We start from the raw sequence: 14975 nt of genomic DNA on the forward strand, positions 1-14975 counted from the left end.
TTGCTAACTTTGTTTTGTAGTCTTATATCTTTCTAATATAAATTAGCATCCAATCTTAGTCTTGCTGGAGGTCATGTAATTTATAAATTGTAGCTGTGCTGTCCAAGAGGAGACCTAGTATAAAGCTTGAGGAAGGGGAAAACCCTAAGGGTATGTGCACACGTTGCGGATTCTGCTGCGGATCCGCAGCGGATTTGGTCCTGCGGATCCGCAGCAGTTCCATAGGCATTGTACAGTACAATGCTAAGCAATGGGATTTCAAATCCGCAGTGCACATGCTGCGGATTTTTCCGCGCAGATTTGCTGCGGTTTTAAAAATGCAGCATGTCAATTCTTTCTGCGGATTCTGCAGCAGTTTGACACCTGTTCCATTGTCCAGGTGTCAAACCGCAGGGGAAAACCGCAGGCAAATCTGTAGATAAACCGCAGGTCACTTTACCTGTGGTTTTACCTGCAAATCCGTGCGGAAAAATCTGCACTGTGTGCAGTCACCCTTACTCCACCCCATACCCATATTCATTAGACTAATGTCTGCCAACAGTAATGTGTATGGGGATCCTGATCAATTAATAATTGGGAGTTAAAATGATCCTTCAGACTAGTCCGCTAATAGCAGCACACCATGGAGCTGTTACGTGGCCCGTGAGTCGGGGGACCCGCCAGGCGCCAGCAGTGCAGCAGCGGGTGACAGGTGGCAGGAGCCGGCTGCTGCGGCTAAATCTATGCCCCCTGCTAAAGAGACATGACTATTTACTGCATTCTACGCCCATGGGCAGAGAGCAGTGAATATTCACTTCACTTTAATAGAGGGCAGCAGGGTCGGCGTCAGCACCTGGGCTGGGGCTCAGAGCAGGCAGGGGGCCCACTCGCCATCAGGAACACCGGAGCTCTATGGGGGCCCGGTGTCATATTTACAGTAGCATCGCCACATCTGTAGCGACCCGCCCTATAAAACTGTCCCACAAGTTAACCCCTTTAGCGAACTCCTTAAAAAATAATAATAAACAAGCAAAAAACAATGCTTTATCATCATACCGCCGAACAAAAAGTGCAATAACGCGCAATCAAAAAGACTGATATATATAACCATTGTACCACTGAAAATGTCATGTTGTCCTGCAAAAAATGAGACGCCATAGAGCGTCATCAATGAAAAAATAAAAAAGTTATAGCTCGCAGAAAAAAGCGATGCAAAAATAATTTTTTATGTAAAATTGTTTTCATTGCATAAAAGCGCCAAAACATAAAAAAATATAAGAGGTATCGCTGTAATTGTACTGACCCAAAGAATAAAACCGCTTTATCAATTTTACCACACGCGGAACGTTGTAAAAGCACCCCACCAAAAGAAATTCATGAAATGCTGGTTTTTGTTCATTCTGCATCCCAAAAATTGGAATAAAAAGTGATCAAAAAATGTCACGTGCCCAAAAATGGTACCAATAAAAATATCAACTCGTCCCGCAAAAAATAAGACCTCACATGACTCGGTGTGTCAAAATATGGAAAAATTGTAGCTCTCAAAATGTGGTGATGCAAAAACTATTTTTACAATAAAAAGCGTCTTTTAGCATGTGACGGCTGCCAAACATAAAAGCCCGCCATAAATAGTAAATTAAACCCCCCTTTATCACCCCCTAAGTTAGGGAAAAATAATAAAAGTATTTATTTCCATTTTCCCATTAGGGAAAGGGCTAGGGTAAGGCTGTGTGCACACGATGCGGATTCTGCTGTGGATTTTTCTGCGCAGATTTTGCTAAATCCGCAGGTCAAATGACCTGCGTTTTACCTGCGGATTTAGTGCGGATTAGCCTGCGGTTTTCCCCTGCATTTTGACACCTGGTAATGGAGCAGGAGTCAAACCGCTGCGGATTCCGCACAAAGAAGTGACATGCTGCGGATTTAAAACCGCAGCAAACCTGCATGGAAACATCCGCAGCATGTGCACTGCGTTTTTCATTTGCCATTGAATATAAAGATACTGTACAACGCAGCAGAAACTGCTGTGGATCCGCAGGGCCAAATCCATTGCGGATCTGCAGCAGAATCCGCAACATGTGCACACATCTTAGGGTTAGGGCTCGGGCTGAGATTAGGGTTAGGGTTGAAGTTAGAATTGGGGGGTTTCCACTGTTTGGGCACATCAGGTGCTCTCCAAAAGCAACATGGCGTCTGATCTCAATTCCAGCCAATTCTGCTTTCAAAAAGTCAAACGGTGCTCCTTCCCTTCCAAGCTCTGCCATGCGCCCAAACAGTGGTTTACCCCCACATATGGGGTATCAGCCTACTCAGGAGAAATTTGACCCCAATAATTTGTTGTGCAATTTGTCCTGTTACCCTTGGGAAAATAAAAAATTGGGGGAAAAATATCATTTTGTGGAAAAAAATGATTTTTTATTTTTATGGCTCTACGTTATAAACTTCTGTGAAGCACTTGGGGGTTCAAAGTTCTCACCGCACATCAAGATAAGTTCCTTGGGGGTGGTCTAGTTTCTAAAATGGGGTCACATGTGGGGTTTTCCACAGTTTAGGCACATCAGGGGCTCTCCAAAGGCAACATGACACCCGCAGAACATTCCATCAAAGTCTGCATTCCAAAACGTCACTAATTCCCTTCCGAGCCCCGACGTGTGCCCATACAGTAGTTTTCTCCCACATATGGGGTATCAGCGTACTCAGGACAAATTGGACAACAACTTTCGGGGTCCAATTTCCCTTGTTACCCTTGCTAAAATGTAAAAATTGGAGACTAAAAGATCATGTTTGTGGAAAAAATATGATTTTTATTTTCACGCCCAGGTGTTATAAACTTCTGTGAAGCACTTGGGAGTTCAAAGTGCTCACCACACATCTAGATAAGTTCCTTGGGGGAGTCTAGTTTCCAAAATGGGGTCATTTGTGAGGGGTTTTCACTGTTTTGGCACATCAGGGGCTTTTCAAACGCGACATGGCATCCGATCTCAATTCCAGCCAAAAAAGTCAATTGGCGCTACTTCCCTTCCGAGCTCTGCCATGCGCCCAAATATTTGTTTACCCCCACATATGGGGTATCGGCGTACTCAGGATAAATTGCACAATAACTTTTGGGGTCCTGTTACCCTTGGTGGGTAACCCTCGGGGGTGAAAAGATCATTTTTTTTAATTGTACGACTGTACATTATAAACTTCTGTGAAGCCCTTGGGGGTTCAAAGTTCTCACTACATATCTAGATAAGTTCCTTGGGGGGTCTAGTTTCCAAAATGTGGTCATTTGTGAGGGGTTTTCACTGTTTTGGCACATCAGGGGCTTTCCAAACGCGACATGGCATCCGATCTCAATTCCAGCCAAAAAAGTCAATTGGCGCTACTTTCATCCACTCAATGCTGACTTTTATTCCCCATTGACTTGCATTGGGGTCGGGTTTCAGACGAAACACCGACTTTTTTTTGCCCTAGTCGGACCAGTTTCATCCGAAACAAATTTTGTTTCATTCGGGTTTCTCGAAACCGGATACGACCAAAGTCGCTCAACTCTAGTCATAACGACATCCGGGTTACCAGAGCTGAGAAACTTCCTGTCATGCGCAGTGCATGATCAGGAAGTCTCTCAGGTCAGTGTTCAGTACGTGCAGCGCTGGCAACTTCTGTAGCCTACAGATGGAATAACACGCGATCAAAAAGACGGATATAAATTATGGTACAGCTGAAAACGTCATCTTGTCCCACAAAAGACAAGCTGCCATACAGTTCCATCACTGGAAAAATTTATAGCTCTCAGAATAAAGCGATGCACGTCCCCCCCCCCCGCAGAAAAAAAAAAAAGAAAATCATGAATTGCTGGTTTTTGTTCATTCTGCCTCCCGAAAATCGGAATGAAAAGCAATCAAAAGATGTCATGTGCCCGAAAATGATAGAAATGAAAACGTCAGCTCGTCCCACAAAGAACAAGACTTCACTTGACTCTGTGGGCCAAAATATGGAAAAATTATAGCTCTCAAAGTATGCTGATGCTAAAACTATTTTTTGCAATAAAAGGTGTCTTTTAATGTGTGACAGCTCCCAAACATAAAAACCCGCTGTAAGACCTATTTCACACGTCCTGATATTTCCAATACCGGAGATATCGGTGTCCGTGTGTGTAATACTTGTGGCACACATGTGGTATGCGTGTGCTGCATCAGTACCACAAGGACGGGCGCCAGGGAAGAAACTTTAGGCTGTGTGTCCACGTTGCATTTTTTATGCGTTTCTGCCGCGGAAGCGCTTCAAAAACGCATCCCCATGCAATTCCGCAGTTGCTGTGCCCAAATATTTCCAGAATACGTCCCTTCCTCAGTCCTTAATCTACTAAAACTCTTGTACATGCCCTCATCATCTCCCACCTTGACTCTCCTCTGTGGCCTCCCTGCTAACTCTCTTGCACCAGTCCAGTCTGTCCTCAATTGTGCCCCCAGACTAATCCACCTCTCTCCTCGCTACTCCCCTGTCTCCCCGCTCTGCAAATCCCTCCATTGGCTCCCAATTCCCCAACGGATCCAGCTCAAACTACTAACACTGACCTACATAGCCATCCACGACCTTTCCCCTCCCTATATCTCTGAACTAATCTCCCAATATCTTCCCTCACGTAATCTTCGATCTTCCCAAGACCTCCTACTCTCCTCCACACTTATTCGTTCCTCACACAACCGCCTCCAAGATTTCTCCCGAATATCCCCTATCCTCTGGAATGCCATGCCTCAGCACGTCCGATTATCCACCACCCTCAGATCCTTCAAACAGAACCTGAAAACCCATCTTTTCAGGAAGGCTTACAGCCTGCAATGACCATTCTGCCGCCTCACCACCGCCTGAGCTGCCGTCTCATCACCACTAGAGCTGCTGCACCCCCGACCTTCTGTCTCTTCCCCACTATCCCGTAGAATGTAAGTCCGCAAGGACAGGGTCCCCTCCCCTCTGTACCAGTCTGTCACTGTAAATTTGTTTAATGTTAACAATATCTATAACTTTGTATGTAACCCCCCTTCTCATGTACAGCACCATGGAATTAATGGCGCTATATAAATAATAATAATAATGCTGTGGATTTTACCGCTGCGGAATCGCATAGCGGTAAAATCCACAGCATGTCCATTATGTCTGCGGAATCACGGCGATTCCGCCGCCATGTGATTGCATTGAAACGCTCACTTTACGCATGTGGCTATGCCCACCATGCGTGAAATGAGCGCTTCATGTGCAGATGGTACCCAGGGTCTGGAGGAGAGGTGACCAACTTTTTACTGTTGATGCTGCCTATGCAGCATCAATAGAATGTTAAAAGTAATACAAATCGGCATATACTCACCTTCTGTTGACTCCCGGAGCCCTCCCGCCTGTCAGCCACGCTGCCAACATCTTCCGTTCCCAGGGATGCATTGCGCGAATGACCTCTGACGTAGCGGTCTCGTGAGACCGCTGCGTCATCAGAGGTCATTGTCACAAGGCATCCTAGGGAACGAAAGATGTCTGGCAGCGTCGCTGAGAGGCGGGAGGGCTCCGGGGGTCAACAGAAGGTGAGTATATCCCGATTTTTATTACTTTTAACATTCTATTGATGCTGCATAGGCAGCATCAATAGTAAAAAGTTGGTCACACTTGTCAAGCAATATGCTTGACAAGTGTGACCAACCTGTCAATCACTTTTCCAAGCGATGCTTCAAATCGCTTGGAAAAGCGCAAGCATTCTGCAAGCTAAAAACGCTTGCAAAACGCTTGTGTTTTCCGGTAAAACGCATTCGAATTCTGCATGCCTTTTACCTGCAGCAGGGAGTTGCAGAAATGCTGCGGACATTTCCGCAGCATTTCTGCACCGTGGGCACTTGGCCTTACAGTAAGCGCTGTTCCCTGGCACCGGGTGCTGAACACGGCTCTCATCATTCTCCCCTGCTCTGCCGGCAATCGGCACAAGTAGGGAAGAATGATGAGAGCCGTGTTCAGCACCCAGCGCTGGGGAACAGCGCTTACTGTAACGCTTCTTCCCCGGCGCCGATGCGTGTCACATGGATGACATCCATGTGTGTTATGCGTATGCACGTGTGTACAGACCCATTCACTTGAATAGGCAAATAGTGCTCCGTTCCTCCCGAGTCTCTCCGCATGGCTAAGTAGCACTGTACAGCCACATATGGGGTATTGCCACATTCAGTAGAAATTGTGGGACAAATTTTGTTTGCCATTTTTACCCACTTCTTGTGTGAAAATGCAAAATCTTTGACTAAAACAAAATTTTGGTGGTAAAAATGTAGTTATTGTGTAAGCACTACCCAATGGTTTAAAATTCTGTAACACATCCATGGTGTCAATATCATCACTGCACCCCTAGATGAATTCATTGAGAGGTGTAGTTCATAAAATGTGGTCACTTATGGGGGGTTCTGCTGTTTTGGCACCTCTTGGGCTCTCACAGTGGGTCATGGCACCTGCAAATCATAACAGTAAAATCTGGTTCTCCTTCCCTTCTGAACTCTGCCATGTGCCCAAACAGTGGTTTACCCTCACATATGGAGTATTAGCATACTCAGGACAAATTGCACAATAACTCTTGTGGTCCAATTTTTTCTGTTACCCTTGGGAAAATAAAAAATTGGGGGTGAAAATATCATTTTTGTGGAAATTTTTTTAAATTTAAGGACGCTACGTTATAAACTTCTATGAAACACTTGGGGTTCAAAGTGCTCACCACACATCTAGATGAGTTCCTAAGGGGGGTCTAGCTTCCAAAATGGTGTCACTTGTGGGGGGTTTCCATTATCTAGGCGCATCAGGGGCTCTCCAAATGCGACATAGCGTCCGATCTCAATTCCTGCCAATTTTACATTGAAAAGTCAAACGGCGCTCCTTCCCTTCCGAGCTCTGCCATGCACACAAACAGTGGTTTACCTGCATATATGGGGTATCGGTGTACTCAGGACAAATTGCACAACAGTTTTTGGGATTAATTTCTCCTGGAACCATTGTTTTATGTTCGTTTTTTTAAACATTCCAAAAGTTCCTGTGAATCACCTGAAGAGTTAATAAACCTCATGAATGTGGTTTTGAGCACCTTGAGGGGTACAGTTTTTAGAATGGTGTCACTTTTGGGTGCTTTCTATCATATAGACCCCTCAAAGTGACTTCAAATGTGATGTGGTCCCAATTGTCAAAATTGGTCAAAATTGTGCTGATATAAAGTAGACATGTGGGAAATGTTACTTATTAAGTATTTTATGTGAGATATCTCTGTGATTTGAGGGCATGAAAATTCAAAGGTGAAAAATTGCGAAATTTTTGCCAAATTTCAGTTTTTTTCACAAACGCAAGTAATATCAAAAACTTTACCGCTATCATGAAGTACAATATTTCACAAGAAAACAGTGTCAGAATCACCAGGATCCATGGAAGCGTTCCAGGACACTGGTCAGAAATGTAAAAACTGGCCTGGTCATTAACATGCAAACCACCCTTGGGGGTAAAGGGATTAATAGGTGAAATCAGAACTTGTTTTCTGTCCACAGGTCAAGAAACGTAAGATGAAAGGCTCAGAAGAACAGACATCTGGGAAAAGACAACGTAAATGACAAAACACGTCATTTCTGGCACAGCTACTTGGGTTGTATGCATTCATTGGTGTTAGGATTAGGCTTCATGCTGAAATATGTGATCTGCCTACAGGTAGTAATTCACCTGAGGATAAGGATGGGCAGCTGATAAAAAGGCAAAATGCACGTCCCCTTCACATTGCCGTTTTACAGTACATTGAGGCTTGTTTTAACACTGCAGAGATGTAAGTAATATTTCTTTTATAAATATTTTATATATACCATGTGTCCCAAAGATCGTTGTAGGTCCGACAATCATGTGAATGATCCAATTATAAGTGACATATCAAAGGAACTTGTGAGATATTTTATGATCCACTATTCCTTTTAAGTTAAATTCCCTTTCAGAAAATCTTGGTCCCCAGCACAGTTTCTTAAAAAACAAACAAAAACAATTATAGATTTATGGAATATTAAAAGTTATTCTTTAAGCCCTTCACGAACTTTGATGTACCCATAAACCTTGGTCAGATATTGATTCCCGACATATGGGTGCATAATGGCAATCGTGTGGGGCACAAAAGCTGTGCCCTCGCGATCGCCAATGGGAGCTCGGTTTACGTTAAAGGCGAGACTCGGCTGTCACTGTCAGGAGCGGTGTCCGCACCGCCCTGGGCCATTTAAACCATTAAAGGCCACAATCTTATCAATTGCAACATTTTAAAAGGCTGGGAGAGGAAAAGAAGGCTCCATCTCCCTTCCGTTCCGCACCCTGTGGTGCGAGGGCGTGATCGTTGCCATGTCAACCAAAGGTCGCCACGATGACCTCCGGGTTAGCCTGCTACGGCAAGCCTATTAGACCATGCTCAGCGCGTGGTCTAAGAGGCTTCTGTCAGTCATTGTAACACTGATGGGTTTATTGCATTGCAGTGCTGGTGCATTGCAATGCACATCATTGATCAGAGTAAAAAAAAAAAAAGAAAGTTAAAGTCCCATTGAGGGGGGAAAAAGTTAAAAATAAATGGTAGAAAATATTTTTAAAATCACAAAATAAAGAACAAAAAAATGTGAAAAAAATTATACGAATAAATATGCATTTATGTAAAAAACAAAAATTGCACATATGTGATATCACTGCGTCCACAATGACCCAACTTATAAATCTGTCACACTAGTAAACCCCTTTGGTGAATACAGTAAAAAAATTAAATAGAAAACTGGCCAAAAGCTATGCTTTTTCATTATAGTTCCAAACAAAAAGTGGAATAAAATGTGCTAAAGTCGAATAGAAATAAAAATGGCACCACTGAAAATGTCATCTTGTGCCGCAAACAACAAGCCGCTGTACAGCTCTATTAGTGAATAAATAAAAAAGTTCGCTTTCCAAATATAGCTATGCAAAAACAATGCTTTTTTTTCTATAAAACCAGCAATTATTGTGCAAAAGCAGCAAAATATATATATTTTTAATGTAAACATGGTATCTCTGTTATCGTACCACATGGTGAACGGCATAAAAAAAATAAATAATACCTGAATTGCTGAATTTTGTTCATTCTGACTCCCAAAAATCGGAATAGAAAGCGATCAAAAATGTTGTGAACGAAAATTGTATGAGTAAAAACGTCAACTTGTTCAGCAAAAAAAAGCCCTCATATTACTGTTGGCAGAAATAAAAAAAAAAAAAATGATGACTCTCGAAATATGGTGATGCAAAGTTTTTGCAATATAAAAAGCCTTTTTATTGTGTGATAGAATTTCTGAAATCGCACCGAATTGAAGAATAAATTCGTATAATCACTTATACCGCACGGGGAACCATGTAAAAAAAAAAAAATAAAACCAATTCTTTACCCATTGTTCATTCTGCCTCCCAATGATCGTAGTAAGGCTCGTCAAACATGTCCCGAGCGCTTACAGAGGGGTTGTCATGTAAATCTATGAAATACGTGATTCTGACAGAACCCCTGCCTAAAGATTCACTCTAATGAGGCGGATGGAGATGTTGTGGATGCCATCTGGCCTATGATCTGCGGTGTACATCTTTTTGTGAATAAAAACGAGGTTGACAAGTTTTGTGCACCCCATAAAAGGACACCACTATACCAAGGCTATACGGAGTCCAGAGAAACTCTGCTGCCTCATTATAGTGAAAGGATCTCTCTGGGGTTTCCTCTGAATCACGTCATTCGGAGATTTAGATGTAATCCCTGATGTAAGTCTCAGCGTAGAGTGCCAAACAAATATGATCCCAAATGTTATGTAAAATGTTTCCAACAAATGTTTCAACTCCATCCACAAAAAAAGCAATTCACCACTCAGGCCTGTCGACAGTCAATGGAAAAATAGGGCGTTTCCTCGTTACTGATAGCGCTTTTCCACAGCCTTTGTGCCATCTCTCCTCGCTCCCAAAAGAAATCTAGTGAATTCTGCATTCCCACATCCAAATGCTCCCCTCCCTTCTGAGCTCCACAGTGTGCCTAAACCACATTTGGTGAAAAATGAGGATGAATGAATTCATGGAGATCAGCATCCAACACTGCGGAGACACCATCACATGTTTCTCAATGCAGTGATTCTAGAGCAATGCCCCCATCCCTTATGGGAAAATATGCAAAACATGCAAAACACAAGCCGCGGAGACACCATCCATGTTTCTCAACGCAAGCAATGACTAGCCAGGTCTTTCCCCGGGAAGGAGCAACCAGGGGAAGGGCAGTCTCCAATGAAGGAAACCACTTATGCCAAAACATGGTATCCATCCACAGACAGCTGTTTCGGGGTATTGCCCCTCATCAGTGTGGAGTAGGAAACTGGCCAGTAGGAGCAATGCCTAGTAGAAGACTGTGAAAAATGAGGATGAATGAACTCATGGAGATGAACATCCAACACTGCGGAGACACCACTACTACTACTAGGCATTGCTCCTACTGGCCAGTTTCCTACTCCACACTGATGAGGGGCAATACCCCGAAACAGCTGTCTATGGATGGATTCCAGAATGCTGTAGATAAGCCCCCCATGTAACCTGAAAGATAAGAAAAACTAGCTGAATTATACTCACACGGGGGTCCGGTCTAGTTTGATGGGTGTCGCGGTCTGGCGCCTTCCATCTTCTAGCGATGAAGTCCTCCTCCTTACTTCTGCCGCGGCTCCTATTGCGGGCAGAGTACTGCAGTGTGCAGGCGTCGGGAAAGGTCAGAGAGGTCCAGCGCCTGCGCACTGCAGTACTTTACTCTGTCTTCCAATAGGGCAGATATAGTACGCCTGCGCAGGAGCCGCGGCAGAACTAAGGAGGAGGACGTCATCGCATGAAGATGGGAGGCGCCAGACCGGACCACGACACCCATCGGACCGGACCCCCAAGTAAATATAATCTAACTCGTTTTTCTTATCTTTCAGGTTACATCGGGGGCTTATCAACAGCATTACAGAATGCTGTAGATAAGCCCCTGATGGCGGTGGCCGCATCTCATAGGGCAAAAATGAGGTGACAAATTCCCTTTAATGGGAGGTATGTATCAGAGGTACATGGCCGTGTGATGGAAGCTTGTGCTTGTTTTGGCTCGGCAGATCTACTGCTGAGGTTTAATATACCTTGGGAAGGCTTCCAGGTGACTTGGAGAGATGGGTGGGTCCATTCACCTACATAACTCACCCAAAGGGGTGTGTCTAAAGACCTAAGATGTAGCCTGTGTGTTTGGGCACGGGCGGCAGTGCTGGCTAGTATGAGCCAGAGTGAGGAGGCATGTGATTTACCTCCGGAGATGACGCCTCTGAGCATAACAATTATCTGGGAACTTGTGCGGTCGGAACGGATAGTGAATGGACACTAATCCGTAGTAAGCTCATCAGGGCTCAACGAGGACCATGGGTACTGAAGAGCCGAACGGTTGACGGATGCTGCATGGGGTGCTGCATGTTACCAAGTACCTGAAATTCTGTTTATGCTGTGTCTTAATAAACCGAATAGACTTTTTAACCCTGAGTGTCCCAGCGTATTCCTCAACGACCAGCCAAGTGAGTACTCCCCGTCCACAGATAGTGGAGACACGTTACAGGGGTTCTTCTATTCTGGCGCATCAGGGGCTCTTCCAATGTAACATGACACCCTAAACCATTTTAGAAAAAAATCTGAACTCCAATATGGCACCTCTAGTCTTCAGAGCTTGGCGCTGTACCTCAAAAAGTAGTTGTCCTCCACACATGGGGATCTAAAATATGCCTTTTTATATGCTACATTACTTTGTTGTGTCCTAGGTCAGTGTTGAGCAAGAAAAAAGTTTCCGCCATTGAATCGCCACAACATCATCTCTCTCATCTTAAGCAAAGGTAATTCCCATTGTGCCCCTTGGGGAAAGTCTATCATGGCTGCCATCTTTCTGATCTGTGTTAAAGGATGCTGTTAATCATTGGTGCCTGATTCCGCTATCCATACATGCATATAAGTTAACACAGGCATATATGAAAATTGAATTGTAGAAAACATGTTTGGTGCTTTTGGAGTATGTACATTTTATATCTGTTACCCTACCTAGAAAGTCAGAAGTCTCTAGAGGACATACTTGTTAGAAGCAAGAAATACCAATTATTAGGTCTCATATGTTCAAGTACAAGAGTGGCTTTCACAGAATACTCAAATGATTTGTTCATTTCAAAGATCGCAGCAAGGCTCGGCTCAGTTATTCTGCGCTCTATACTGAGCTCTTTGGCTAGTTTCACATTAGCGTTTATGGCCGCAGCGTCGGGCTGCGCACAGCCGACACTAAGCCCCGCCCCCTGCTGCGCCTCCGCCGGTAGCTCCGCCTACGGACGCATGACGCTGCGTCATGACACTGGAAAAACCAAAATGGCTCCTCACCCCCCAAAAGAAATCCAATGAATTCTGCATTCCCAAATCTAAATTCCTCCCTCTCTTCTGAGCCCCACAGTGTGACTAAACCATATTTAACGTTGACTTTTGGCATTTCTGTAGTGATGAGAGCCCGCTTAATTTACTGTGTCATGTCTCCAGAAATAAGAGCTGGGCTTAATGTACAGGCACTAGAATAGCTGATTTGCAATTTTCACTCAGCAACATCCATTGCTGCTCTTTTCCGGAAAAACTCCATGGACTCAAAATGATCAGTACACTTGGTGGTAAATTACCAAAGGGGTATAATTTAAAACATGGGGTCAGTTGAAGGGGGTATTCTCTTTCAGCACTTAGGGGCTCTGTATTTCAAGGCTGCAAGCTATTCTTGGAACATTTGTGCTCCAGAAGACAAATGGCGTTCTGTCCCTCCCAAGTCTCACTGTATGGCTAAGTAGTACTGTAAAACCACATATGGGGTCTTTCCACATTCAGCAGAAATTGTGTGACAAATTTTGGTGCCATTTTTAGCAATTTCCCTTGAAAAAATGTAAAATCTGGGGCAAAAACCAAATTTTTGTGGTAGTAATGTGTGATGTCACGATTATCACTGCACCCTTAGATGAATTCATTGAGGTGTAGTTTGTAAAATGGGGTCATTTATGGGGGGTTCTGCTGTTCTGGAACTTCAGGAGCTCTCCCAGTGAGTCATGTCACCTGCATACCATAACCGTAAAATCTGCATTAAATTATGGCGCTACTTTGCTTCTGAATTAAGCACTGTAATTCAAAAGTAGTTTCCTATTAGGCTGGTTTCACATTTGCGCTTTTGTGCGCAGCGCATCGTGCGCACCCGTGCGCATGCGCACTGCGCACCTATAATTAACATGACGTGCGCATGGTCTTGCGCATACTTGCGCTTTCGTGCGCATGCGTTTTTTTGTCTTTCGCGCCAGGCGCGCCAGACGCAACATGTTGCATTTTTTGTTCCGCCCTGTCTCGTCAAAAAAACGCATGCGCACGCTTGCGCACGGAATGCGCAAAAACACCACATTCGAGCCAATGGGAGCGCATACGTGCGCATGGTCTTGCGCACGCTTGCGTTTTTATGCGCATGCGTTTTTAAGATAAACACGACTGAAATGTGGTCTAGACAGTAAAAAAAAAAATTAAACCAAGGTGATAAAATGGTGTGGGCACTGGGATTCCACAATACTTTAAGGATTGCTCACGAGTGGACACACAGCACAAGCTGCACCAATGTAAGTATGAAAAACCTAATGTCTGGCTGAAATTTCAAATACATTTCTATGTACTTACAGTCATGGCCAAAAGTATTAACACCCCTGCAATTCTGTCAGATAATACTCAGTTTCTTCCTGAAAATGAATGCAAACACAAATTCTTTGGTATTATTATCTTCATTTAATTTGTCTTAAATGAAAAAACACAAAAAGAATTGTCCTAAAGCCAAATTGGATATAATTCCACACCAAACATAACAAAGAGGGTGGACAAAAGTATTGGCACTGTTCGAAAAATCATGTGATGCTTCTCTAATTTGTGTAATTAACAGCACCTATAACTTACCTGTGGCACCTAACAGGTGTTGGAAATAACTAAATCACACTTGCAGCCAGTTGACATGGATTAAAGTTGACTCAACCGCTGTCCTGTGTCCTTGTGTGTACCACATTGAGCATGGAGAAAAGAAAGAAGACCAAAGAACTGTCTGAGGACTTGAGAAACCAAATTGTGAGGAAGCATGAGCAATATCAAGGCTACAAGTCCATCTCCAAAGACCTGAATGTTCCTGTGTCTACCGTGCGCAGTGTCATCAAGAAGTTTAAAGCCCATGGCACTGTGGCTAACCTCTCTAGATGTGGCCGGAAAAGAAAAACTGACAAGAGATTTCAATGCAAGATTGTGCGGATGTTGGATGAAGAACCTCCACTAACATCCAAACAAGTTCAAGCTGCCCTGCAGTCCGAGGGTACAACGGTGTCAACCCGTACTATCCGTCGGCATCTGAATGAAAAGGGACAGTATGGTAGGAGACCCAGGAAGACCCCACTTCTTACCCCGAGACATAAAAAAGCCAGGCTGGAGTTTGCCAAAACTTACCTGAAAAAGCCTAAAACATTTTGGAAGAATGTTCTCTGGTCAGATGAGACAAAAGTAGAGCTTTTAGGGCAAAAGCATCAACATAGAGTTTACAGGAGAAAAAAGAGGCATTCAACGAAAAGTACACGGTCCCTACAGTCAAACATGGCGGAGGTTCCCTGATGTTTTGGGGTTGCTTTCCTGCCTCTGGCACTGGACTGCTTGACTGTGTGCTTGGCATTATGAAGTCAGAAGACTACCAACAAATTTTGCAGCATAATATAGGGCCCAGTGTGAGAAAGCTGGGTCTACCTCAGAGGTCATGGGTCTTCCAGCAGGACAATAACCCAAAACACACTTCAAAAAGCACTAGAAAATGGTTTGAGAGAAAGCACTGGAGACTTCTAAGGTGGCCAGCAATGAGTCCAGACCTGAATCCCATAGAACACCTGTGGAGAGATCTAAAAATGGCAGTTTGGAGA

At 44.0% G+C, this 14975-nt stretch overlaps 1 protein-coding gene across 2 annotated transcripts in view; it reads left to right on the forward strand.

The window, feature by feature from the left end:
• LOC141100080 (centromere protein Q-like) overlaps window positions 1-14975 on the forward strand; it is a 74450-nt gene that overhangs the window by 6052 nt on the left and 53423 nt on the right. For both annotated transcript variants that reach the window (XM_073588284.1, XM_073588283.1), the window contains exons 3-5: window positions 7515-7569; window positions 7672-7783; window positions 11799-11870. In XM_073588284.1, the coding sequence (XP_073444385.1) occupies window positions 7515-7569; window positions 7672-7783; window positions 11799-11870 (239 nt within the window). The remainder of the gene's footprint in view (window positions 1-7514; window positions 7570-7671; window positions 7784-11798; window positions 11871-14975) is intronic.

Source organism: Dendrobates tinctorius, unplaced genomic scaffold (genome assembly GCF_039654945.1).
Source record: "Dendrobates tinctorius isolate UK_male_01 unplaced genomic scaffold, ASM3965494v1 ptg000103l, whole genome shotgun sequence".
NCBI classification, from domain to species: Eukaryota; Metazoa; Chordata; class Amphibia; order Anura; family Dendrobatidae; genus Dendrobates; species Dendrobates tinctorius.